The sequence below is a fragment of the Aulonocara stuartgranti genome (assembly GCF_965226115.1).
Source record: "Aulonocara stuartgranti genome assembly, chromosome: 10".
Classification (NCBI taxonomy): Eukaryota; Metazoa; Chordata; class Actinopteri; order Cichliformes; family Cichlidae; genus Aulonocara; species Aulonocara stuartgranti.
This window is the reverse complement of record NC_138946.1, coordinates 9713151-9738415: the sequence shown is the minus strand read 5'-3', so window position 1 is coordinate 9738415 and position 25265 is coordinate 9713151. Positions and strand designations below refer to the sequence as shown.

The window sequence follows — 25265 nt, the reverse complement described above, 5'->3', positions numbered from 1 at the left end:
TCAGATTAAAATGAGTTTGACACCCCTGTGCTGGACTAAAGGCAAAGCTGAAAAACATGATCTCATCTCTGAGAAATCATCACTTCTGTAAACTATTAGATCTAAAAAAGCGAGAATGTAACTGGCTTTATTTGTACCTGACTTTAAGCATTCCTTTATACTACAACACAGTTTTGGGGGGTTTTTGAAATCTGAGAGCTTTTTCGGTGGTTCTGACTTCTGCCCTATTTTATTGTCTGTCCTCGCTCTACGCTTTTCTTTCGTCTCTTTGCTCTCTGCTCCTGCTACGACGGCTTGTGGGGGCTGGGTGCTCGCTCGCAGCGGATCACTGTGCTGTTAACATTTGTTCAAGGGTCTTTACCTTGACAAGGACAAATGTGGTAATGGAACGTATGTTATTACAATGATATATCTATAATCGCTAAATTTTTAATTCCCCCAAATCCTGCCTCCATGTCTGGTCTGTGTGGATGTGTAAAAAAAAGCAAGGGTAAATTGATTTTTTCACATCTCTATCTTTGCTTTGAAGCGGCAGGGTGGTGCCAGCCTCTCTGTAAAAAGTATGCAAGATCTCCCGCGTCTGCATGGTTTCTCTCTGACAGCCCAGAGACATGTATGTTAGGTGTCTTTGTGATTGTAAAATGCTGTAGGTGTGAAGCTGAATAGTGCTCATATCTGATTAAAGAGATCAAGATAATATAAAGACTGCATGTGGTTCTTCTGCAGGGGACCAGCATGCTCCCACATTGTCCTCAGCATTGTGACCCACATACAGCGTGTGGTGTTGCTGATCTTTCAACTCATTTGTTCTGCAGCTGTGCAGTAGACCTCCCTATGGAGGACGTACTTACTGTGCTTGACCCAAGAATGGAAAGCGGGTAGAGACAGCGTGAAGAGCTGCCTCCCCCCAAACTGCTTCATGTGGTTCAAGCAAAGTAAAACAAAGCCCGCATGTGTCTCCAGTTCAGTTGTTTGTGTATATCACTATTCACACCTGAAATCGGTCACATCGGTCCAAGCTCTCTGAGAAATGTACTTACTGGGTTTCCTTTTGCATCGCAGACACAGCAGCGTCAGCAGACTCAGTAAAGCCACTGACGCAACAGTCAGGACTGCGGGCAGCGGGCCAGAATTTCCTATCATACCTGAGAGACACACAAAGGAGAGAGAGGAAAGACTTTAGAGCAACTCAAACTAACCCCTTCAGTTTGTTTAGTTATATTAATGCAGACATTACTGGTCAACAAGCATTCACACCTACATGGCTTAAGCAGCTGCTGCTGCTGCTTTCCTGTTAACACGGCAAAGAACCACAGGATGTGGTCAGCCAAAACAAAACTGAAACACTGCTTTGTGTATGGGACTAACACCTGCCCACACCCTTTATGAAGCATCAAACACCCCAATGCAAGAAAACTGTTTTTTTTCAAGGACACATTATTTTATAGTGTGATCTCAGAAAGGTCATTTCCTATTCATCTGCAGCAGGTGACTAATCAGGCTCGTTTTGGAAGACGTTTTTTGCAACTTTCTCATGGAGCGCATTTCTTTTAAAGTCTGGTCAGCCCTCCTTTTCCAAGAATAAACAAAAGGCAATGATCTCTGGGGTTAAGGTTAAGAGAGTTCAACAAATGTGCAGATTAAATCAAATTTTAAGAATCTGATTTTAAAAAAATGTAACGTAAATTTATTTAAGAGGAGTGTGAGAGGTCAGATAGGCTGTGCAACTGGGTTGAAAAGCTAAAACTACTCAAGTATTACTCACAATATGTCGCTTCAGTTGTGTTTTCATAAAATAGAGAATTTTTACATTGAATTGAATTTAAGTTCACTTTAAGTTTAAAGTTGTTGCTGCCCTTGTGTTCAAAGAAAAATTAATTATCGACTTTTTTTAATTGAAAATTTGGTATAGCTTATTCATTTACAGGTAATAATGATAAATATTAAACTTTTGTGTCTGTACGAGTGCTGGTGTTTGTGATTAGCATGCAACCCCAACAGTCACCGGCCGCTTTGTTAGGGGCACCTGTTCAACAGCTCCTTAACACAAATGTCTAGTTCAGCCAATCACATGCCAATAATTCAGTGCATTTAAGCATCTAGACATGGTCAAGACGATCATGCGAACTTCAAAGCACAGAGAGAAAAACTGCAGTGAGCGGCAGTTCTTTGGCTGAAAATGCTTTAGAGGTCAGAGCAGGATGGCTAGACTGCTTCAAGCTAATAGGAAGACAGCAGTAACTTAAATAAGCATTCATTACAACCAAGATACACAGAACATCTCAAAGCAGATGGGCTAAAAAAACAGAAAGCTATACCGGATGCCACTCCTGTCTACTAAGAACAGGAAACATACGATAAAGTTCACGCAGGCAAAATTCAGCAACAGAGGATTGGAAAAATGTTGCTTAGTTTGATTAGTCTGGATTTTTGCTGCAACCTTCAGATGGAACGGTCATAATTTGATGGAAACAGCATGAAAGGGTTATGCTGGTATGCCATCCTGCGTTGTATCAACGATTCAGGCTGCTGGGGGTGTAATGGTGTGGGAATATTTGTATCTGACCATTGTTCAAACACTACAGCCTCCCTGAGCTTTGATGCTGATCACGTCTATCCCGTTATGACCACAATGGTAAATGGTAAATGGCCTGCATTTGTATAGCGCTTTACTCAGTCCCTAAGGACCCCAAAGCGCTTTACACTACATTCAGTCATTCACCCATTCACACACTGGTGATTGCAAGCTACATTGTAGCCACAGCTGCCCTGGGGCGCACTGACAGAGGCGAGGCTGCCGGACACTGGCGCCACCGGGCCCTCTGACCACCACCAGTAGGCAAACATGGGGTTAGTATCTTGCCCAAGGATATTTGGCATGCAGCCAGGAGGCAGCCTGGGATCGAACCACCGACCTTCTGATTAGCGGCTGACCTGCTCTGCCACCTGAGCTACAGCCACCCCTACAATGTACAATGTACCCTTCTTCTGCTTGCTGCTTCCAGCAGGATAAAATCTCATATCAAAAAGCTCACATAATCCCACACCGGTTTCTTAAACATGACAGTAAGTGCACTGTACTCAAATGGCCTCCACAGTCACCAGATCTCAATCTAATAGAATAGAATACCTTTGGGATATGGTGAACGGGATCCTGTCGTGGATGTGCAGCTGACAAATCTGCAGTGACTGTGATGCTATTGTGGTAACATGGACTGAAATCTCTGAGAAATATTTCCAGCACCTTGTTGAATCGATGCCATTAAGAATTAAGACCGCTCTGAAGGCAAGAGATGGTCGAACCCAGTAAATGTAGCCAATAAAGTATTCAGTTTATTAGCTACAGTCAGACATTATATGACTGGTCTTTATCAAAGTCTACAGGAAATGACCCCTGCAAGAGTCTGTATATATTAGAGGCTGAATAAGATTTAAATAAACAAATTAATTAATTAAATTAACAAATCGTCACTTCTCTTCAATTGTCTGAACAGGTTTTTCCTCACCAGGCTTCATAAAATTGTAAATCTTTGTTTACTGTGGAAAGGGATGTATAAATATGTAAATATTTAACACCTTTAAATATCATCAGCATCTCAGTGCTGGGTTAGAACATGACTTATTCATTCTACATCATAGTTTATTATTTCCATCCATTGTGAAATGCTTTGGTTTCAGGTCTCAAGTTGTGGTCTCATTGGAAAGTCTGTCTTTCCAGCGGGCGGCAGTTTTTCCATCACAGCCCCACTGCAGCACCTACTGTTTCTCTGTGCGCTGATGAATCTTTGTTGCTATTTGTAAAGATTTTGTGTCCTGCTGCAGAGAAACGTGGACGTGTTCGGTATTTGGATGATGCCAAACATCGCTCTATCCGCTGTTATTCATTTAACGCCTTTGGTCCAAGCACAGTAGAGTGAAAATGCCTGTTATCTAAATGAAATCTGTGCATTCACTTCTCATCTGATAAACAAAAATCCAACCGTATTGAGTCATTTAAACCACAATAATAAAAAAATTTAATATTACAGCGGCAACAAATTTCACATTGCCGCGCCAAAAATCCCGATGAAGGAAAAACTTGGATCTATCGCCATGAGCAATGGAGTGAACATATGCTAGAGGAAATTGGTGTAAAAATCTTGCAGTGTTTATAAATCTGGCAGCAAAAGCATGCATTGATTTTCAGAGCAGATTAAAAGGTTTTTAATGATCTCCAATATGAATATAGCATATAGCAACTTCCTGACTCTCAAAACTCAATGTAAAGTTTTTTAAGGAACTTTTTTCTAATGATGTAGGACTGCTGTCTTTACTGTTTTTATCTAAATGAAGCTTATGTCAAGCCTTCTCACTGAATATTTGCATATGTACATATTCACCAACAAATAGCTGTCCACTACTGCAACAAACAATACACCAGCTCCTATCTTCATTCTGTACATTTGGATTAATGATTGCGTTTTCATATTAATCTTTCATTCTCACTATCGCAGACCCTTATTTTAATTTCTCTACTAAAATTTAAACCTGGGACAAATGTAAGCTCTGAATCCTGAATGTTAGCATACTTTATGTCGTAATATTTAATAAGTTCTGACACTGTAATCTACATCTGAAGTGTTTTTTTCTTTATCTGGCCCATCTGTGTGTTTTTATTCATAAAAATTAGCTGCTAAAATGTACGTTTTTTCTTCGCTTTCCTCCTGTTTGTATCCAAATGATGAATTTGTATACTTTTACTGTGTAAAGCTTATCCCATTACTTATTTCCCTCAGTTGCCAGCAGATACCCAGACATAAAGTACTTTACTTACTTTTTGGCACTAAATACATTTGGTACTTTCAAGCAAGCAGTTTAAAATATTTCCATTGACTTACTATTAAATTAATACAGTCTTTGAATAAGCAGAAATAAAACCATATAAAAATCCTAATTGTGATTTTTTTTTTAAAAATCATAAGCACCTTATTGCACTTAAAGCAGCAGTAAAAGTAAGAGAGTTATATCCTGTCAGAGAATTATAACTTTGGACCGTCATTAATAATGTATTCATTAATGCCTGTGATATTTTTTTTCCAATCTTTTAGTTGAGGTGCAGATTTTTTTATTTTTATATATATCCATTCTTTAGCGGTTTAAGGAGCAGCATTTCATTTTTAGGAGCTGGTCACATCTTTTGCAGGTAAAATCTTAAACTTTCAGATAAATGTAGAGGATGAAACTACTTTCAGCTGCTCACTTATTCACAGCAGGTGGTTCTACATGTTTGATTGGGCCGGCTTTTTATGCCAGTTCCCCTTTTGGACACAACCCCAAAATCAAATGGGGATCTTTCGTTTAAGCATTACACCATTGAGCCACCAGAGAAATGTAGAAACCAGTGAAATCATGATTTGGATTTTTTTGTTCCAACATCTCATCAGATAAAAAAATCCTTTACATATCGATGTTATACAGCCTTAATTGTAAAAAAAAAAGAAAATAAATAATAATGTGTTTTATCTGCTGTGTTTCTGTGTTACCTTCTGTGGTCCGTCTGTCTTCATTCTTCTGCAGTTTCTGGTAGCAGCAGCACAGTGACGACAAGCTGCGCTTCCTCTTTCAACACCCCCCACATCCGTCAAGCACTCAACTGTAAACTCTGTGTGGTTTGAAGTGGACACACATGCAAAAACACTCTCTTCAGCATTTTTTATTTAGAAGCAACAACTCTCATTGATATTTTTAAGCCGAATTCTTCAGCTGTTCTCACACTAAATGTAATCTTATGGTGGCACAGCAGTGCAATGGTTAGCACTTGCAAAAAAGTTAAACTTTCATCTGAGCTGGAACCTTAATGTGAAATTTGCATATTCTCTCGTTTCCGCCAGCTTCCTCCCACAGTCCAAAGACCTACACGATATGACTAAATGGTTGCCCCTCTCTCTGTGTTGGACCTGCAATAGCCTGGCAACCTGTGCAAGGCGTGTGCAAAGTGCACCCCTCCTCTGACCTCATGTCAGCTGATACAGGCTAAGCCCAGCCACATGACTCTGAAACGATAAAGAAAAAGGATTGTGGCTACCTCCAATGTCACTGGACCGTACAGTGGTGTGAAAACGTATTTCCTGATGGTTTTTCTTTCCCGTTTTTTGCATATTTCTCACATGCACTCTCTAATAATTTCCCTTGCTCTCAGGGAAGACGAGTAGATCCTGCCTTTGACTCTACCCACTAGTAGATCGTGCTTGCGTCCTGCCCTGCTGTTACTTAAGGACCTACTCAGGTGAAAACTTGCCTGAGTTAATGGGATCCTGCAAACAAAGGAATTGTGTTTTCACCTACTAAGAATCTAACATGACCCCCCGCCCTTTCTGCCACCCTATGCATCCATACCATGTAGTGATTTAAAATTAATCAGTATAATCTAAAATTGAATTGCACATTAAATAAACAGTATCTGGAGTAACATGTTCCCTACATGGAATATTTGTGAGTATCCTTGCTGCTGAGTATTTCCACCAGCTATAAATGTTCAACAGCGACTTGTACTCTTCTAATGAGGAAACAAAGGTGCGGATGAGTGGTGCAGTTAAGGAGATAAGGAATGGAAACACTGTTATTCAAAGACTGTGTCCTCTACACCAACCACTCAGGTTTTGTATCTGGTTTTGAGGTCAGTTACGACATCTGACTTTATCTTCTTCGGAGTCATTTTCATTAATTGCTTCTCGCTTGTTGTGCCCAAAAACCCATTTAGAAAATATTAACAGTTTTACAGTAATGTATTTATTTATGTAGTAATATTTCAAATAATAGCATTTATCGACATTTTATGTATATATTAAAGTAGTAATGTGAGTCCTGGTGCGAGTTATTTTGGATTTTTTTGCTTGTTTGTTTGCCATGAGTTTCTCATAGTATTAAAATATATTTGTTGTTTTATTAGTAAACCAAAAAAAAGACTTAAACAACTAAAAACGTTGGAACAGAACTTCTGTGTGGTTTTAACAACTTGTTCAGCTTGTTTTAATAGCTTAATGCAGCCGTCACCACCTTGCCATCCATGACATCATGCAGCAGCCACACACACTGAGTCAACACGTGTTAATCATGTGCCACATTTCCCAGAAAGGCGACAGGGAGGCAGAATCAGGGCAAAACCGTTTCTTTAAACTAACTTTAAAATGACTTAAAATAACTTTTAAAATGGCTTTTGTATATTTTGGGGTTTTTGAATTATTTTAAATATACCTGAGTTTGCCTTTATTACTTTTCAAAGTGTTTAAAGTTTTGTTTTGATTTCATTTTCATTCTTGAGTTTCAATTCTCGTGTCTGAGTTTTAGTCACCAGGTTGGTTTCTAAGTTTCACGAGCTGTGAAACTCGTTCACTAACCCGCCTCCTGCAAGAAAGTCGGTCAGTAAGTCAGTAAGAATTTTCCCCTTTCTATGCAGAAAGGAGATAACCAGCAGGCGCTGAGCTAAATTTTGCCCACAGTCCTGCCCCCTTTTAAAGTTTATTGCCCTCTGGGAAATTCCTATTTTGGCAACTATCAGACATCAGTTATTAAAGACATCGACAACAAGTGCAGCAGTAATGTCAACACAAAAAATAAAATAATACTATCTGAAAGTGACACCTATATCATACCTGTATTTGTTCAACAGAGTTATGCTACAAAGTATAAAAGACCAGTGACAAAACAGACCCTAGCTTTAGCATCGGGACAGGAAAAAGCACAGGTCAGAATAGGAAAATGCTGCCTCAGTAACAAACACAACAGCAGATGAGAGGAGGTGGGGATAAAGAGAGAGAGTAACACCACACCACAAGACCATGGTAGCTCTGCCAGGGCTGTCACAAGTCTTTAACAAGTCAGAAAATCAACAGATCCTCTTTTATTGTTTGGTGAGGGTCTTTGTGAGTTCCTGATTGGAGGAGTGACTTGCTTGTTACTGGGGAGTGTTGCTCTGAGCCTATTTCTAACCTGACGACACAGTGTGAGCTGGTTGAAGCAGTCACATAACCAGTGTTGGTCAAGTTATTTGAAAATAGTAATTACTTCTCCAAGAAAGTAATCCAATTACTTTACTGGTTACTTATTTTCAAAAGTAATTAGTTACTTAATACTTAGTTACTTTTTAAAAACATGATACACAAGCTGAATACATTCTAAAGCAATAGACCTTTCATCCCAATTCTACTTTTTCCTCATAATCTATCATATAAAATTCAATCAACAGTCTCTTTTAAAAACTTGTTTTATTAGTTTTAATCTTTTAACTTTATGCACATTGCATCAAGCAAAAAATAAATGTGATATGAATGATATAACAGTCTTTGACTTGAAGAAATTTGTTTAACATTTAACCTATCTTCGCATATTCAAGCATATAAAATAAAATAATTTTTTGTGTTTACACTCACTCTTTCAAATAAATGCAAGTAAAACAGAGCAAAAAATAAATAAAATAAAAGATTCAGTGGCACTAAGTCCTGTTGCTCTTAAATCTATTTTCACCTGTTTAGCGGGAGTGGGGTCGGTGGAGGTTTGCCCGGTGCCTCAGCGGGTCATGTCAGTGGGGGGATCTGGGGGCTTGCTAGGTGCTTGCTCAGATTTTTCGCTGTTTTTGGCACTTTTTAGGGGAATCAAACTCAAAGTAATGTTCAAACGTTAAAAGCTGCATGGTCGTACTTTCTCCCGCACTCCATATTATCCATTGTTGATCTAACACACGTCTGTTGCTGCCACGGATGTCGCAGGCTCGTATGTCATTCTCATGAGACTCTCACAAACAAATCACGGTTTAGTAATGCAGTAATAGTAATCCTTTACTTGAAAAACGTAATCGGATTTCAGTAGCACATTACTTGTAACACGTTACTGCGCATCTCTACTCATAACTTTCTAGCGGGGGTGGTAATCATTGGTAATAATAGTGGAATGACACCATGGTAATATGGTGAATAACATAGCCTGCATGGTCGTACTCTCTCTCAATATGCTGAACTATGAATTATATATTAATCATTAGTTATTATTAATATCACCTTCGAAAACAATATATAAAGATAAACTTCAATTAGCTTTCAACTTTTATAAAAATAAAATAAATTAAACTGCATTTTGCATTTTCCTTTTAAAACGTCTTCTCATTGACTCACAATTATCACAGTTATCCAGACATTACACCAAGACTCAAAAATGTTTTATAGTTTCATCTTTCATTTGGAGGTCCTTATTTTATTTACCATGAATAATGATTCCAGTGTCACTATAATATGTTGCTATATTTGCTTTGTGACAATTCCCAGTCTATGATTTATCATTCAGTGGTTGCGTCACACGTGTGGGTTACTTTCAGATTCCACCAAGTTGTCAGTAAAAGCAAACAAAATCTCTAGACAGACCAGTTAATCATGTTAATCATCAATCCAATTAAGTTGCATTATCTATAAAGATGCATCTCCTTGGCAAATGGCCTGTATTTGGATAGCGCTTTACTTAGTCCCTAAGGACCCCAAAGTGCTTTACACTACATTCAGTCATCCACCCATTCACACACTGGTGATGGCAAGCTACAGTGTAACCACAGATGGGTTGGGGTGCACTGACAAAGGCGAGGCTGTTGGACACTGGCGCCACCGGGCCCTCTACCACCAGTAGGCAACGGGTGAAGTGTCTTGCCCAAGGACACAACGACCGAGACTGTCGGAGCTGAGGCTCGAACCGGCAACCTTCCGATTACAAGACAAACTGCCACGATCGCCTCCATCTCCTTGGACATTTTGTGCTGTTACAACTTCAAATACATGCTGGAAACAAGATAGCGTCACGCGACGAAGTTAAACACCTTATAACAAAGGAGAGAATGGGTGAGAAAGGAAAAAAGAATCTGGAATCGTTGCTTCTATATCATATTGCAAAACAGTGATTGACATTGATATTTGACATGTCATATGTGGGGAATGACACTAAAGGATAAGCAGAAAGTAAAAGTCAGGGCTTGAATACTCACACTGAGGTAATCGAGGGGATTGGACACAAGAGGGTAACTGGATGCAGCTGAAACCAATAGGGATAAGGACACAAGAGAAGCAAGACTGAATGCATGACACAGGAGATGAAAAGCTAAAATAAACTACAACTCAAGAAATTAAATTGTAACCAATAAACCAAGAACTGGACAGAAAGCTAAAGATAAAAAACAAAAAGCAAAGCCAAGCAGTGGCAGTCCTTATCTGGGGCACCAGAGATAAGAAACCATGAGCGCTTACCTTCATCTAAAGGAAGAAAGTAAAAGAAGAATATGCACAGACAAAAAAATCTACACTGAAGAAATATGGAAGAAATTAGCTAAAACAGGAGCTGGAACATGAAGGTGCTGTTAGAACTGTGGCCTGTTCGACCATGTCTCAGGGAGTGAGGGGTGTTGTTATCCTTCCTGCTGTTTTGACCAGATTAAACATTTTCCTTTGAAAAACTCTTGTGGACTCTATTGATTTTTTTTTCTTCCAGAGATTAATATTAACAAATAATGAATGCAGAGAGGTGTATAAACACATAGTGAGTGAAAAGGGTAACTGAAGAAGAAACATGCAACGCTTTATAAAAAAGGAAAGTTTTAAGCTTGATCTTAAAAGATGAGATTGTTTCTGTCTCCTGAGTCCAAACTGAAAGCTGGTTCCACAGAAGAGGGCCCTGAAAGCTGAAGGCTCTGCCTCACATTCTACTTCTAAATACTGACTGGTCAGTCAGTGAAAAAAAACAACAACAACAACAAAAACAAAAACATTTTAAAGAAAGTACGTTAAATCCCATTTCTTTTTTGAAAACTAACTAGCTAAAAATAAATAAAATATTCAAAGAAAAAACTTCAAAAACAACATGTAAAGATGAACTTCAATTGGCTTCCAACTTTTAAAAATAAAATTTAAAAAAAATTAAACATAAATAAATAAAATATAATATTAAAATTAAAAAATAGTAAAATTTGTAAAATAAAATTGGCAAAAATCCAAGGTTCAAAAACAATATTTAAAGAAAAATGTGAAATATTTTAATAGATTTTTTTCCTGAAGAAATGTTTGACATATAGTTTCAGTTACATTTATAAAAATAAAACTGCAATCAACATTATAAGTTTACTGAAAAAGTGCTCATTTCCAATCTCAGCGTATTTCACTCTCTTGGCGTGATGACGACGTGGAACGTCAGAGTACGCACGCTCCAAAAACCTCACGGTCCCCGTGCTGCTTGCTAACGTCGGGATTAAATTTTCATCTTTTTCCTACCTACACGTTGCTGTCGCCGGAGGCGGGGTGCCGCTTCTTCCGCTTTCGCTCCGGTGAAAGCCGGACTGGCAGCTGCTCGGGCCACACCCTCCGCTCCTGCCCTCTCCTTCTTCTTGTTGTTTTCTGTACCAACAGTCGCGAGCTCTGCTTTGTGTCGTACCTGCCTGGCTGAGAGCTGGCCCGCCGCGCGCATGCAGCAGAATGGCTCGAGCGGTTCCAACGGCTCTGACGGTTGCAGCAGCAGAGAGCGCCAGTCTCTGTCCTTCAGCCCGCTGCCCGCCGCTACGCGGGTGAGACGCTTCATTCAGGAGAGACGGACGCTGCCTCTACCCAGAGTGATGGTGGTATTCTCGGCCGCTGGGGACACCGAGAAACCGGGCGATGCCATGTCTAGCTCGGACTCTGTGGAGGACGAGTTCCGAAAGCCGGCCTCCCCTTCGCCGAGCCTGACTCTGAGCACGCCACTCCGCTCCTCGCTGAACACCCAGGAACAGGAGGTAGGCCTCTTTTCCATGAAAAAAAAAAAAACAGTGGCACAAGCCACCAAACAACACAGCTTCTAACATAAAGAAAACTCATTAAACACCAACTGCAGGTACACTCTCATAAACATCCCATTAATTATAACCACCTTATTACTACCAAATAACAACACCGTGCTGATGGGTATACATATTTATCCAGAGGTCAGAGGCTGGTTGAGCTGCTGAATCCTGTGATGATTGGCTAGCAATTGTGTCACATGACTGATGGAGCTAAACACAGGCACAGCAGGTTAATCATCTTAACCACAGGCTGCTGAGACCTGCTCACACAGCAAGATTTTCTTAATCTGCAATAGAAAATAAAGTAATATTCATTTTCTTATTGCACTTAGTGAAAAGAGTGTTCTTGCTTTCATCACACCAGCCCTCTGCAGTTTGTCTTTCATTACATCAATAAATGTTCTCCGCGCCTTCTTCCTTTGCTCTTACCTGGCAGCTAAACATGCTGTATCTGTTTTCCAGTATATCCACTATCCCTCAGCTGCACATACCCAAGCCATCTTAGCCTTGCCTCTCTAACTTTGCCTTTTATGTCATTTAAAGCGGCTGAGAAATATTTTAGTTTCAGATCATCAAGCAAATTGCATGTTAAATAAAGATAACCCAAGTAAATACAAAATACAGTTTTTAAATTTACTTCAAACTATCCAAACCAACCTGGTCTTATGTGAAAAAGAAATTGACTTCCTCCCAAAAATCATAAATTAACTATAATAGTCAAAGATGTCAAAGTCAAGAACATCCGAGAAACAAAGTCACTGACATCTATCATTCTGGGAAGGGTTACAAAGCCTATTCTAAGGCTTTGGGACTAACCACAGTGAGAGCCATTATCCACAAATTTCAAAAACTACTCATCCAGCAGGTCACAAAAGAACCCAGAACAACATCTGAAGAACCGTGGGCCTCACTTGGCTCAGTAAGGGTCAGTAGTTGATGGAACCATGAATTCTGCTCTCTACCAATAAATCCTGAGGGAGAATGTCCAGCCATCAGTTCATGCCCTGAAGGTTAAAAGCACTCTGACTTACAGCAGGACAATGGTCTGAAACACCAGAAAGTGCACCTCTGAATGGCTGAAAAAGGGCAAAATGAAGGTTTTGGAGTGGCCAACTGTGGACTTAAAACAGATTGAGATGCTTTTGCATGAGCTTAATCAGCCTGTTCATGCTGGAAAACCTTCCAGTGTGGCTGAATTTAAAACAGCCACACTGGAAGAAGAGACCCCAAAGAAAAGTGGGTTAAAACTCATCCACAGAAAGACTCACTGTCAGTTATCACAAACACTTAATTGTACTTCTTGCTGCTAAGGCTGGCACAACCACTTATTAGGTTTACTTTTTAAGACAGGGCAGGCAAGTTTGGATAACTGTATTTCCTTCATAAGGGAAATCATCATATTAAAAAGACATTTTTACTGCACCATACATTTTAAAAATAAATCTTCATCAGCTGGAAAGAACGTGATTTAGAAAGTAAAGCTGTTGATGGAGACTGAACCTGACCAGTAAATTATTAGAAGATCTAAACAAATGTAACTGGAATCTCAGATCGGTTCCAGTACATTTTTTGGTGTAATATCACATTTACCTTGGCCTCTTAAAGCCTCTTAAAATGCACGTGGCAAATTTCACTGGAAATATCTTAAAACCTACTTATGATTTGCTTTTTTGCACCGTAAAATATGCATTTCATTTTAAATCTGTCGTATTTCTCCTTTTAAGTTTCCAGAGGTCATCTCTCTAAACGTTGGGGGCACATACTTCACCACTCGCCTGTCCACACTGCGGCGATATGAGGACACCATGCTGGCTGCCATGTTTAGCGGCCGTCATTACATCCCACGCGATGCAGAGGGGCGCTACTTCATCGATCGGGATGGAGCTTACTTTGGGTGAGATTCAAGCAAAGATATTACCATCATTATCAGTGCTGCTGCCTGCAGTGATATCTCCTTATGAGTTTGAGGAAGAGGAGGGTTATATGTGGGAGTACAAAGTTTTTAAAAGGCAGCTTAGTGGAGGACAAACTTTTAGTTTTTGAAAGGTTCACGCTCTGTGATCTGAAGATTTTCAAGCTGCTGCAGACAGCTCATTATATTCTGACAGGTCTCGGTGAATCAGGTATTCTGTGAAATAAATTGGTCTCTTCTGCTAGCACTCAAAGTTGATTTACGTATCTATTTCTGTGCCGCTGCTTTTTCTTATTTGTTGCTTATTTCCGAAGATATAATGTCCATACTGAGATTGTATTTGTGATAGGATGAAAATTGCAGCCTCTGTCACAACATAACACTGTGGCCTTTAGTTAGATTGCTGTCATTTTAGATTATGGAGGGCAGACAAGTTGCGAGCAAAGTCAGCAGAAAAGGACTGAAAATGTCATGGATGAGTGGTGCAGAGGGAACCGAGATGCATTAAACAGAAAGAAAACCTTTATTTATCCGAAGAAACAAACTGGAATCAAAAGTGAGCATGAAGGGTGACACTTTCAATAAACAGGAAACGGCAATGGGGGCATAAACAGACCGACAGAGTCACACTGATTACACAGTGAAATCACTAAAGCAGTGAGGCTTAGCTTTTACTTTGAAGGTGAACAGTCTCTGCAGAAGAAGTTTTTGGTTTGGCCAGTTTCCCCACCGACTGGCCTCAAGCCCAGGCAACCATTTTCCAATCAATTAAGGAATACATATTTTCCCTAGTGACCAGAGGTTGCCAGGCCAGGTCAGTCACTGGTCAATAAGCCTGCCTGAGTGGGGCTTTAACAATTGAATTTACAGGCAGTAGCACCCGCTAACAACCATGGACCAGCTGGCCAGGAAAGACATAATTTTCCTTACCAATCAATAGTTGCCACAGGGGCTGGGGTCACCAACTGGTCTCTAGGCCTGTGGCGACTGGAGTCTTAATTAGACTACCTGATTGGTGAGTATTTTGGTGCCTATTGGTTAGCTAGCTGCCTGCATTTTTAGACTAGTGATAGCTGTTAGTAAGTATTTTATCTGGCTGTCAGTAATCTGTTTTTGCATTAAAGAAGAGTTTGATGTGATAACTAGGGTTTTTTTTTTTGTGTGTTGTGGAGAAAAGCAGGAAGGCGATGCTCTTTGTACAGGACAGCACAAGCATGTTATTGGCATTTGCTGTAAGTGCACGCAGACTGTGAATGTATGCAGGAGCACATGTGGGAATGGAATTATTCGCAGATACAGTCCAAGTAACCTGTTTTTTGGGGAAAAAAAGAAAAACAGGCAGTAATAAAAAGCTCAGTGACACAGTAGCTGGGAATGTAACTCTGTCCTAGTTTTAAGTGGAGCTGGAGCCTGTCCTCTCTGACACACAGTGAGCAGTAAAGAGGCAGAGCTGTGGCCAGGAGAGTCCTTAATAAAACCACCTGATCGACAAGTTTACCTGTTTGTCTTGAGTTTAAATCTCAAGACAAACTGAGTAAACAGAAAACACATTTTTAATTCTACAGTTGGAAAGCCCAGCAAGAATGCAACGAGCATTATCCAGAAAAAAAAACCACACAGGGAAGGGCAACTGACACTGTGACAAAGAGCAAAGGATAACTGAAATAATTTTTACTGACACTTAAAAAGGGAAATAGGGAACAGCTGGGTCCACAAGTGAGACTAATCAGGGATAATGAGACAAAGGAAGTAAAATTAAACACAAAGCACAAAGGACACATGACTGCCAAAATAAAACAGGAAGTCAGTGACTAACACTTAGAGAAGACATATATATATATATATAGAAGAAGATGGGTCGGAAAAAGCTAGGAAAACTAACATGAGTAATTATACCAAATAAAACCCAACAAGAATTCAAGTGGAGAGAAACCGAAACGGAGAACTAAAGGCTCAAGAGATATGAAAATCCAATCTAAAATCCAATTTATACCACCAGGAGGGCGAGAACATCATTAGACCCAGTACACACCCACAACCTCAGCTGTTCACACTTCTACAGGAGTCTAAAACCGAAGTCAAAAAGAGCATTAGACTCATGAGTAAAACAGTCAGTACTCCCCCTCCTTCACCTCATCACGACTCACTGTTACTGTACTATTATTGTTATTATTATCTACTGTCACAAAAATCTGGACAGACCTGTTTTGCAAACTTGCACAAGCATAAATACAACTCGGGTTTTTTTAAAACACGTTTCTCTTTAACTCATTTTATTTTTTGTATAGTCATTACTTGTACTTTCTCTTTCCAATGTTTGAGTTCTTATTTTTTAATTTATGTTATTTATAATGACTTTTTATGACTGCTGTGTGAAAAGAATTTGGCAAAATAAGAATTTAATCATACAGTATAAACCCCATGTTTTTATTTACATGCACGTATGACCATAAAAGTACTTCTGTTATTTCTAAATATAACAATAAACAACCTAAGAACCAAAATAAAACCCTCAAATAATGAACAAGAATTTAAAGGATTACACAAACTTTAAATTTGCCGTGATACTAAAGCTACAGCTATTTTGCATATTTACAGTAGTAGTAAAATAAAGCAGGAATCGTTGAAACCAATAGGCTTCATCCTGAATGTACAAAAGGTATTTCAGTGTAAAAGACGGCGCACCAGCACTATCATCCCCAGAGCCGTCCATTGCTACAATGGAAAAGCTTTAAATATGAATACAAGAGCAAACGGAGTAGATGTCTTATGTAAGAAGTGGGTTGACCTGAGCTCAGTGCTGAAATGTGTGAAGAGGTGTAATTAAAGATTTAAAAACACAACTCGATCAGCTTGAAAGGCAGAACATACAGTAACTGCATAAAGTAATAAAATGAAAACTTCAGAGGGTGCTGGCACTGCAGGCTGCACACGCTCAGAAGGAGCCTTTTCATTTGGGATGTTTTTAGCCAATTCTGTGCTCTAGTTCCTATTGTCTCGCTGGAAAATAAATCTTCTTCCAGGCTGCTGTTATCTTGTGCACTGCAGCAGCTTGTCGTCCAGTATTTTTCTGCATTCAGTTTATCCTCTTAAGTTCACAAGCCCTCCAGGCTCTGCTGCAGAGAAACAGAAGGAAACCAACTTTTCTGAGTCAGTGTCTCTTAGTGAATCTACATAAAATATGCAGGATGAGTAAAGGAAAAGACATACAGCTATATGAAGAAGGCAAACAAACATGTATGTCTCAATGGCCTGACACCTGGTGTGTGATTACTAGGACATGCTCCAGCACTTTAAATTGGATTCAAAATTCCTGTCAAGATTTCAGTATTGCTAAGGATTTTCTTGACTTGGTACAGCAGTGGCACATCTGGCTGAAAGGAAAGTAATGATGCAGTCACACAATCATTTTCCTCTGCTGTGGAGGCGTTTCTGGTCAACGATTTGAGTATTGTGCACGACGTTTTATTCCAGAGGAAAAGATGCTGTGTTCAGCATCTCCAGGTGATGATGAGAGGTGTGCTACGATCTGTCTGATTTGGATCAGGTGTCAGTGGTTTTTAGGATCACTCAGTAACACCAAGTGGGTTTATTTTAGTTTGATAATCACTACCTAGATCACACATGGGCAAAGTATGGCCTGGGGGCTGGGACTGACCCATGACAGTCAAGATAAGTGACTACATGAGTCTTTAATGCTTTTTAGCTATGTTTCAATGCAGTGTGTTTGATCAGGGCAGATTAATTTAAAGATGTATACAATTATTTTAAGTGTAACCAAATTTTTCTTCAGTTGTCGACTATGTGACCCTTTTGCTTTGTATGGTGTTGCTACTGGAAGATTTCTGATTTCCTTTGCAGTCCACTCTTACTATTTGTATTTGCCACTTGTGTTTGAGCAGGCCTTGGTTACACAAAGCCTGTGTTTGCATTCAGTGTTTGCATTCAATCTCACAACCCTCAGCTATCATGTTTACCATTTAGAGTATTAGCTTTTAAATGTATCTGCATTTGTAAGCAATGACCAGTTGCACAGAGCAGATCATCATTAGACATTAAGGTTGACGTGTTCCTAGACTGGATACCTATTGGTAAATCTCATACAGGGACACTATTTAAGCTACATTAGCCTAGCTTGAGGTGCTGCAAGCTTCTTTGAAACCCACCTCCACCTCTGCTCCTTCTTTTACATTGTTTATGATATTAGTCAGTGTCACATCTGTCAAATAACCATAATAATCTTCTTCTGATATGTGTTGTCCTGACTGAAGGGCATTCAAGAACACTTTGTGTTTCTTTTTTTTTTCTGCCTTTTACATTATTCCAACACCTGAAGACCTCATATTCAGGAACTGGTCACCTGGATGCAAGGAAATAGTTGCCAGGACTGTGTTCAGACAAAATGAGTTTTATGTTTTGTCTCTGATTAGTAAAAACTGATCTTAAAATAATAAAAATGGCATCAGGATGTGCCAGACTCAGCTGAGGGTTACACATTGCTTTCACAGTTGTTTATGTGAGCAGGATGCTCATTTGCTGTTTCAGGCATGATAACCTTAATATTGTCTGCTTTGTGCACAGTGCTCCAGGCACAGCAAGCTATTGGAAAAGGATTATTGAATATTTTTCTGCATAATATTTGCCATTTTGTACATTCATCGTTTAACAGATTTTACCCAGCAGGGCTAATCAATATTAAAAAAAACAATAGTTTCAGCTTTCAAAAGAGGCAACAGTGACAACAGAATAATTACAGCCGGCTGTGTACACCATTTAAGTTGTGTCAAAGCACAGAAGGTGATCAATAATCTATTTCAATCAAGTGTTTCTTCCTGTGGAAGAACACTCTGCATATTGAAAAAGCTCAAACATAACCAGTGACTGCTGGGATTTAGTACTAAGGCTTTTTATCAGTTTATCAATGGCCTTTCCATCCAAAGGGACATCCTGAACTTCCTCAGAGAAGGCGAGCTTCCTCACCGTGACAGAGTGAGAGCGGTATACAGAGAGGCTCAGTACTATGCCATCGGCCCGCTGCTGGACAGCCTGGAGGACATCCAGCCACTCACAGGGGAGAAAGTTCGACAAGCTTTCCTCGATCTGCTGCCCTACTACAAAGGTATCTGGGGAAGTCTGTCCTTCACACATGCAACCTTTGTGAAAGAAAACTTTTCAAAGATGTTGCAGACTGTAATAATGCTGTGACAGCTACACACTTAACTTTTCAATGTGTGTGATGTGCACACAGTGTAAATTATATGCAGTGGAAGCACATTCTTGGGTCTCTGCGACTTCTGAACCAAATAATTACATTTTAGAGCCTCAATATTTAAAGTGTTGTTGTGTTTTATTTCATTGTGTTGAAGTCACCCCATGCTCTTTAGATTAACCTGGCTGTCGTTAGCATTTAAACCCTCAGGTTGTTATAAGTAAGCTGATAGGGGTGTAAAAAAAACAAACAAGTAAATGAATCAAGTCTAATATGAAATTTTTATTTGCTGAAGGCTGAAACAACTTGATGAGATGCAGCTCCTGATAATGAGTTTGGCATATCCTGTGTGAAGTGTAAAGTGTTGTTCGATTAATGGAAGCGAGAATGGCCTCATACCAAGGAAATGGTTTATTTATAAGATGTGAATTAAGGTTCATGTAAAATAAATACAAAATATGACAGGAAGAGAAAAGGAAGCGGAGAGGCTGTACTCGGGCAGATTTATTTAAAAATGGAAGAAAGCAACTAGATTAGACAGTGATTTGAGTCAAGACTGGTTGTGTCCTTAATAAAACACATGCTTTCATAAACACATAAAGTGAGCTATTTATCTGTGGTGCACACAAAAAGCAAATGAAGTGTCTAGAATAATACATATAAAAATAAAAATCCATAAACTCTACAGACTAAAGACTCTATTCATTTTGAAGTTACCGTGTACCATGGGGAAGTCATGGTAACTCTTGAGTCTTAATACGTCATAAATGTTCTGTCCTACAAAAGCCCGCTGTTAAAAACACATGAAATATTTACACTGTTAGGGAGTAGAGTAAAACTTTAATGTCCCCTTAAGGCATTTGCTTTGTAGGCAATAGTCCAACACAATACATACACACTTACAGTACATATGGTACAATGTACAAAGCTGTTACCATGAATCACGAGGGAGAGAATTCAGAATCTGAACCTGGTGGTGCTAATTTGATGAAAGTCAAACCTTTGCACTGATGCAATCGTCTGAAGCTCATCATATAAAGGATGCTAAAGGTCGTTAATGGTGGCTAATATTATAGCACATCTTGACGAGTTCATCCAGTTTGTGCCGGTTTTTGCACATACTGACCCACAAAGGCTGCAGATTACTTTGTGCAAGTGCGAGTCATTCAGCTGTTATTATTGGTATTATAATTGGTATTGGTATTATAATTATTATTATTATTATTATTTAGATTGAAAAGCATCACAAAAGGCACAGGTTCATGGCAAAAACAAACACAGACATTGATTTTGGTGTTCATAGCTTTTTCTTGTCGATAAGAAGAGGTTAGGGAGTGATAAAATGCTCGTGTTCTCGCCTTAGTCGACTTAAAAGAGCTCACAGATGCTGTTGCCAAGTGACGACTAAAACCAAATGACGTGCTGACAGTTTTCCTCCTTGAGGAGTCTAAATGCTCTCACTTAGAGAGTTAAAATCACTTTAAGAAAGATGAAAGATGGCAAAAAATTAAAGACTCTCCTGCTGTGGAGTAAATCATCTGCTGTGGCGTTGCCTCTGACAGCGAAGCAGTGGTCACGACCCCGATCACAGAGGAAGCAACAGTCTCTCAGTTCAGCCAGCTCAGCAGTCGCTGTTATAGAAACATCAGATGCAGCCGTACAGCAGATGAGAACATGTATGATACATGTTTATCATCCCAACAATACACATAAGGAAATAATTAAAGAATGGGGGAAGAGGGAGACAGGAAGCAAAATTAACGCAGGACACAAAAGATAACTAACCTTCAAAGTGAAACAGGAAATATCCAGACAAACACGAATAGTAAGACTTAAGGGACCAAAGAGGTACAGAGACAGTGCAAAGAAATGAACTACTACAAATAGTTATTATTTCTTTTTCTAAAAAACTGTAGCTAATTATCTAGCTCCATCCTGTGTATAGATAAATGCTTCTGTTCTCATTTCAGACAATCTGGAGCGTATCGTGGAAATCGCTAAACTGAGAGCCATGCAGAAAAAGGCGCGGTTTGCAAAGCTGAAGATCTGCGTCTACAAGGAGGAGATGCCCATCACGCCGTATGAACGCCCTCTTTTTAACTCTCTGCGCTTCGAACGCTCGGACAGTGAGGCCAAGCTCTTTGAGCATCACTGCGAGGTGGACGTTTCCTTTGGACCGTGGGAGGCGGTGGCGGACGTTTATGACCTGTTGCACTGCATCGTCAGTGACCTGGCCGAGCGCGGCATCACCGCCGAGCAGCAGTGCATCGGCGTCTGTGATAAACACCTCATCAACCATTACTACTGCAAGAGGCCCATCTACGAGTTCAAGATCACATGGTGGTGAAGCTCCATGGCTGATAGGACCAAAGAGCAATGGGATGGATGTTTCACTTTTAACTCAGCCGATACTGGTTTTTGTATTGACGTTGCCAGTGTTTTGTGCTGATGTCTTAAAAATGTGACCCTTTAAATCATGCTGTAAGTATTCAGTTTCCCCAAGATGTTTTATATTTTCCTTCTTGTTCAAGATCTATAGCGTCTTAAAAGTACTGTAGAGAGTACCATAACACACCTAACTCTGGTGGCCTCTAGTTTAACCTCTTACCTTGATTCAGTGGTGTGCAGGTGTGCTGCAATAGATCACCACAGGTGCGCACGTGTGATACACTCATTAGCCTTCAAGATGAGGTGATGCTTTCAGTTAGATCAGTTAGATTACTGTTCAGCCTATTAATAGGTTACTATCCACAAATTAAATTAGGCTGTTTCTAGCAGTCTAAGCAGACATCCCCAGACCTACCTCTCTCCCAGCCACCTCCTCCAGCGCTTCCTGGGGGGACACAGATTTTTCCAAGCTACCCGAGAGACATAATCTCTTCCATTTGTCCTGGGTCTGACCCGGGGCCTCCAGCCTGTTGGACATGCCCAAACACCTCACCTGGGAGGCGCTAGTGAAATGCTGGAACCATCTCAGCTGGCTCCTTTTGATGTAGAGTAGTAGCTTTACTCTGAGAAACCCACCCGAGGGTCTCAGCATTAACATTGAGTGAGAGACGGGGTACCCTTGGACAGGCAGTCAGTGGATCAGAGGGATAAAACAGAGACTTATGCTCACATTTACACTTACAGCAAATTTAGAATCACCAGCTAAGTTAACAAGCTTGTCTTTGAACTGTGGCAGGAAACTGGAACACCTATGAAGATGTCACACAAAAGGCCCCGTGAGGTTGCTCTCAGGTGGCAGCACTGACCATCGTAGCACCAACCTGCACTTTGGTCATTTTTGGAGTTAATGTATTTAATTAAATGTCAAAGCAGGAAATGTTTTGGCCACATACATCATACCTATTGTTTATTGCATGTATACTCAGAGTTATTAACAAATGATGAAGGAAATGCACATCATGCACAAATGGCATGGGTGAAAGGCAACCTGTGTAGCTGAAGCATATCTACTCTGTTAGACACATGCGGATGGATGGATATAAATTTTCTGATGGAAAGATTCACTTCACTTTAAATGACTAAAGTAATCAACCTACCTTTAAAAAGGAGCACATTTAAGTCATGCAGGAACTCTGAGACCAATATGTACAATTATGTATTAAACATAGAAAAATAGAAACAGTAGTGCTTCACGATCAGCTGTGCACATGTAGCATGCGAGCAGGTGGATTCCGAAGGAAAAAAAGCATTGTTTCCTAACATGGATCAATTTGAAAGTACGGCTGCTTCTGATGTAAACCGCTGATCGCTTCATATTTAATCCACATGGCTTGCCGCATTGTCTGTTAGACTTACAGTTTTAGGAAACATCAGCCAATGAAGTCACAAGTACACCTGTTGTACTCACACCAGGTGAGGGTGAGTCCAGTTTGTTTGCTGCGTGCTGTGCCAAGGTGCAAGTAAGTGAGCCATCATTGCACTCGGGCACATTATGCATATAGTGTGATCACCTATCTGCACTCCAGCACAGACCTGTCAGTGCTTCCTCAGCGACAGCTGCATCCATGTGAGGACAGCCTGTCACCACTTTCCCAATTATGCCACCAACAGTTTTACTTGTGCACGGTGCCCCTCGCGTTCTCTGCAGCCTTGCTTCCAAACACTGTATGGGGATGAAGTTTCTCTTTTACAACAGAAAAAGACGTTGGGGAAAAAACGTAGGATGAAATGCTGGTAGTTAAGGCGCCAATTACAGTAGTCTGCATCTGTGCAACCTGTAGTTATATTTCTAGGACACATATATCACTCGATTAAGGTGCGTCCCCACAGGATAAGAATGTAGAAAGTCACTGACATTCAATGAGAGCGAGGGATAACATTGATTTAGTTGTGACAGGGAGCATCTGAAGCCTTGTTATCACCCATCAGCTACAAAGCGATAGACAGTGAGGAAACTGTTTCCTGTGTGGACGACCTAAAAGATAGCAGAATTTCACTCACCAAATCTAAAACCCAGACGCGGTCTTGGATTAGCAGAGATTATTTAATTCTATTAAAAATGCTCCAAAAGCCTCTAGAACAACACAAAGACCTTTAAGAGGTCGAGTTCAGTGAATACACTTAGTGAAGGTCAAGCCACGCCCTGTACAGTTGATATGAAGGAGGGAAATATCCACAGTTAGTGCCAACCTGTAAACATATTAATGCTGTGAAAGTGGGTATTTTATAATGGGAGTCTATGGGGACTTTTTGCCTTTTGGAGGCAGCCTCAAGTGGCCACTTGAGGAACTACAGTTTTTTTCCACTTTATGTTTTTGGTTCATTTTTCAGCTCTAAAGGTTGCTGCGTGATTTTAGCTCAGCTGAAACTCAGCACTGTACTTACTCAGGTCCACAGAAATTTACCCGCCAAGTTTAAAAACAGTTGAGGACATGCAGAGATTTCTTGAATCATTAGCTGACTTTATCCACCATGTACAGAGGAGTTAAAGAAGGTCAGGAATGCCATGGTTTTATAGAAAATCAGCCCCATTTAAAATCTGATAATCTCGACTCTAAGTGTGTGATTTAAGTTTGAAGGTTGTTGGTGTATATCTATGATGACTTTGTGTCCGAGCCACCAGCAGTGCTGTGGTTAAGCAGACAAGCTGTAAGAAGTCAGTAAGACGTCTGTGATGTAACCACAGATCGACTTTAAAGGCCAGCTCTAACCGTACCATTATGTATGTTTATGCATTAATTCATTTCCTGATTTATCAGTCTGACTGTAGCTTTGGTCTGACCTGTGTCAGGGTTCATGACCCACCACATTTCCAGAGCCATCATTTGAACACATGCCCTTATAGTGGATATTGTATATTGTGATTAAACTGAAGTCAGATGTGTATATTTTAAGACTAACTTGCTTCAGGTGTAATCTAGACAGAGTATATTTTCATTAAGCTGCAAGTTTTTAAAGCTATAAGGAAGCTGGGGCTGTATCCATATTGCCATTCACAGTGTGGGTTGAAGGAGTTTGTTTTATTGCACACTAATGAATATTTGTAGTTAATGCAGCAGATGTGAAGCTGTCTAGAATTCAGAAATATTTGTTAACAACCTCAGTTGTTATTTTTCCACCTCTTTTAACACTGCTGTACTTTATAAAGTCAGAGCACCTTGAAAGTTTGACATCTCCAAGTTTCACCTCAGTGTCGCCTCACTTCAGTTATCCTTACTAAGAAATGCAAACATGCTTATTTTATTGATTATGCAGGAGCGATGCTACATTATTTCCTGGAGCACTACTTGTAACTTTGTTTTTACAACATTGTGTTTGTTTATAGTGTTTTATTTGGTTTCTTATCTGTTTCTGTTAGCTTCCAGGAAGCTCTGGTTATATATTGTCGACTTCAGTTTGTTTGTATTGTGAAAGACTAATGTGTCATTTTTATTATTTATGGTAAAATTAAAACTGTTAAGTGCATCCACAACTTTGTTCCTGTTTTATTGACCATTCTGTGGTGAAGATTTGTAGGAATAAAGTTAAATAAAATATTGTATTTATAAAAGAGCGAATAACATTTTTAATGTTCTTACACAGCTGTGTTCAGAAGTTTACACCACCATGCTTGACAGTTTGTACAGTGTTCTTATGTTTGAAAGCCTCACCTCTCCTCCAAACATACCTCTTGTCACTGTGACCAAATAGCTCAGTCTTTGTCTCATCTGACCATAAAACTTTTCTGCAGAAGGCATTTGGCTTGGCCTCTCAGTCCATCACAGTGGACAGTGACAGTTTTGGTCTTTTTCCAGACCTTGGCAATATGGTGACATGTCAAATATATAGGTATATACAGGTAAATTTATATAATTATAACTTCAATTATGCTTCTT

The 25265-nt window shown here is 39.8% G+C and overlaps 2 protein-coding genes across 9 annotated transcripts in view; one reads left to right on the top strand and one right to left on the bottom strand.

Annotated features, from left to right (window-relative positions):
* LOC309716261 (uncharacterized protein) overlaps positions 1 to 11369 on the bottom strand; it is a 32234-nt gene extending 20865 nt beyond the window's left edge. For 2 of the 8 annotated variants that reach the window (XM_082549963.1, XM_082549964.1), the window contains exons 1-2: positions 1262 to 1585; positions 1041 to 1145 (exon numbers count right to left, since the gene is read on the bottom strand). In XM_082549963.1, the coding sequence (XP_082406089.1) occupies positions 1041 to 1145; positions 1262 to 1394 (238 nt within the window). In that variant the 5' untranslated portion in view covers positions 1395 to 1585. Of the gene's footprint in view, positions 1 to 1040; positions 1146 to 1261; positions 1591 to 5522; positions 5642 to 10000; positions 10048 to 11276 lie in introns of those variants that run through there. The other 6 variants (XM_082549967.1, XM_082549966.1, XM_082549968.1 and 3 more) reach the window with 6 other exon arrangements.
* An 84-nt stretch (positions 11370 to 11453) lies between these two features.
* kctd7 (potassium channel tetramerization domain containing 7) lies at positions 11454 to 22130 on the top strand. Its single transcript, XM_082549956.1, has 4 exons — positions 11454 to 11773; positions 13546 to 13715; positions 18674 to 18852; positions 20913 to 22130. The coding sequence occupies exons 1-4, from the start codon at positions 11468 to 11470 to the stop codon at positions 21287 to 21289; spliced, it is 1032 nt and encodes a 343-aa protein (XP_082406082.1). The 5' UTR covers positions 11454 to 11467; the 3' UTR covers positions 21290 to 22130.
* Positions 22131 to 25265: the final 3135 nt, after the last annotated feature.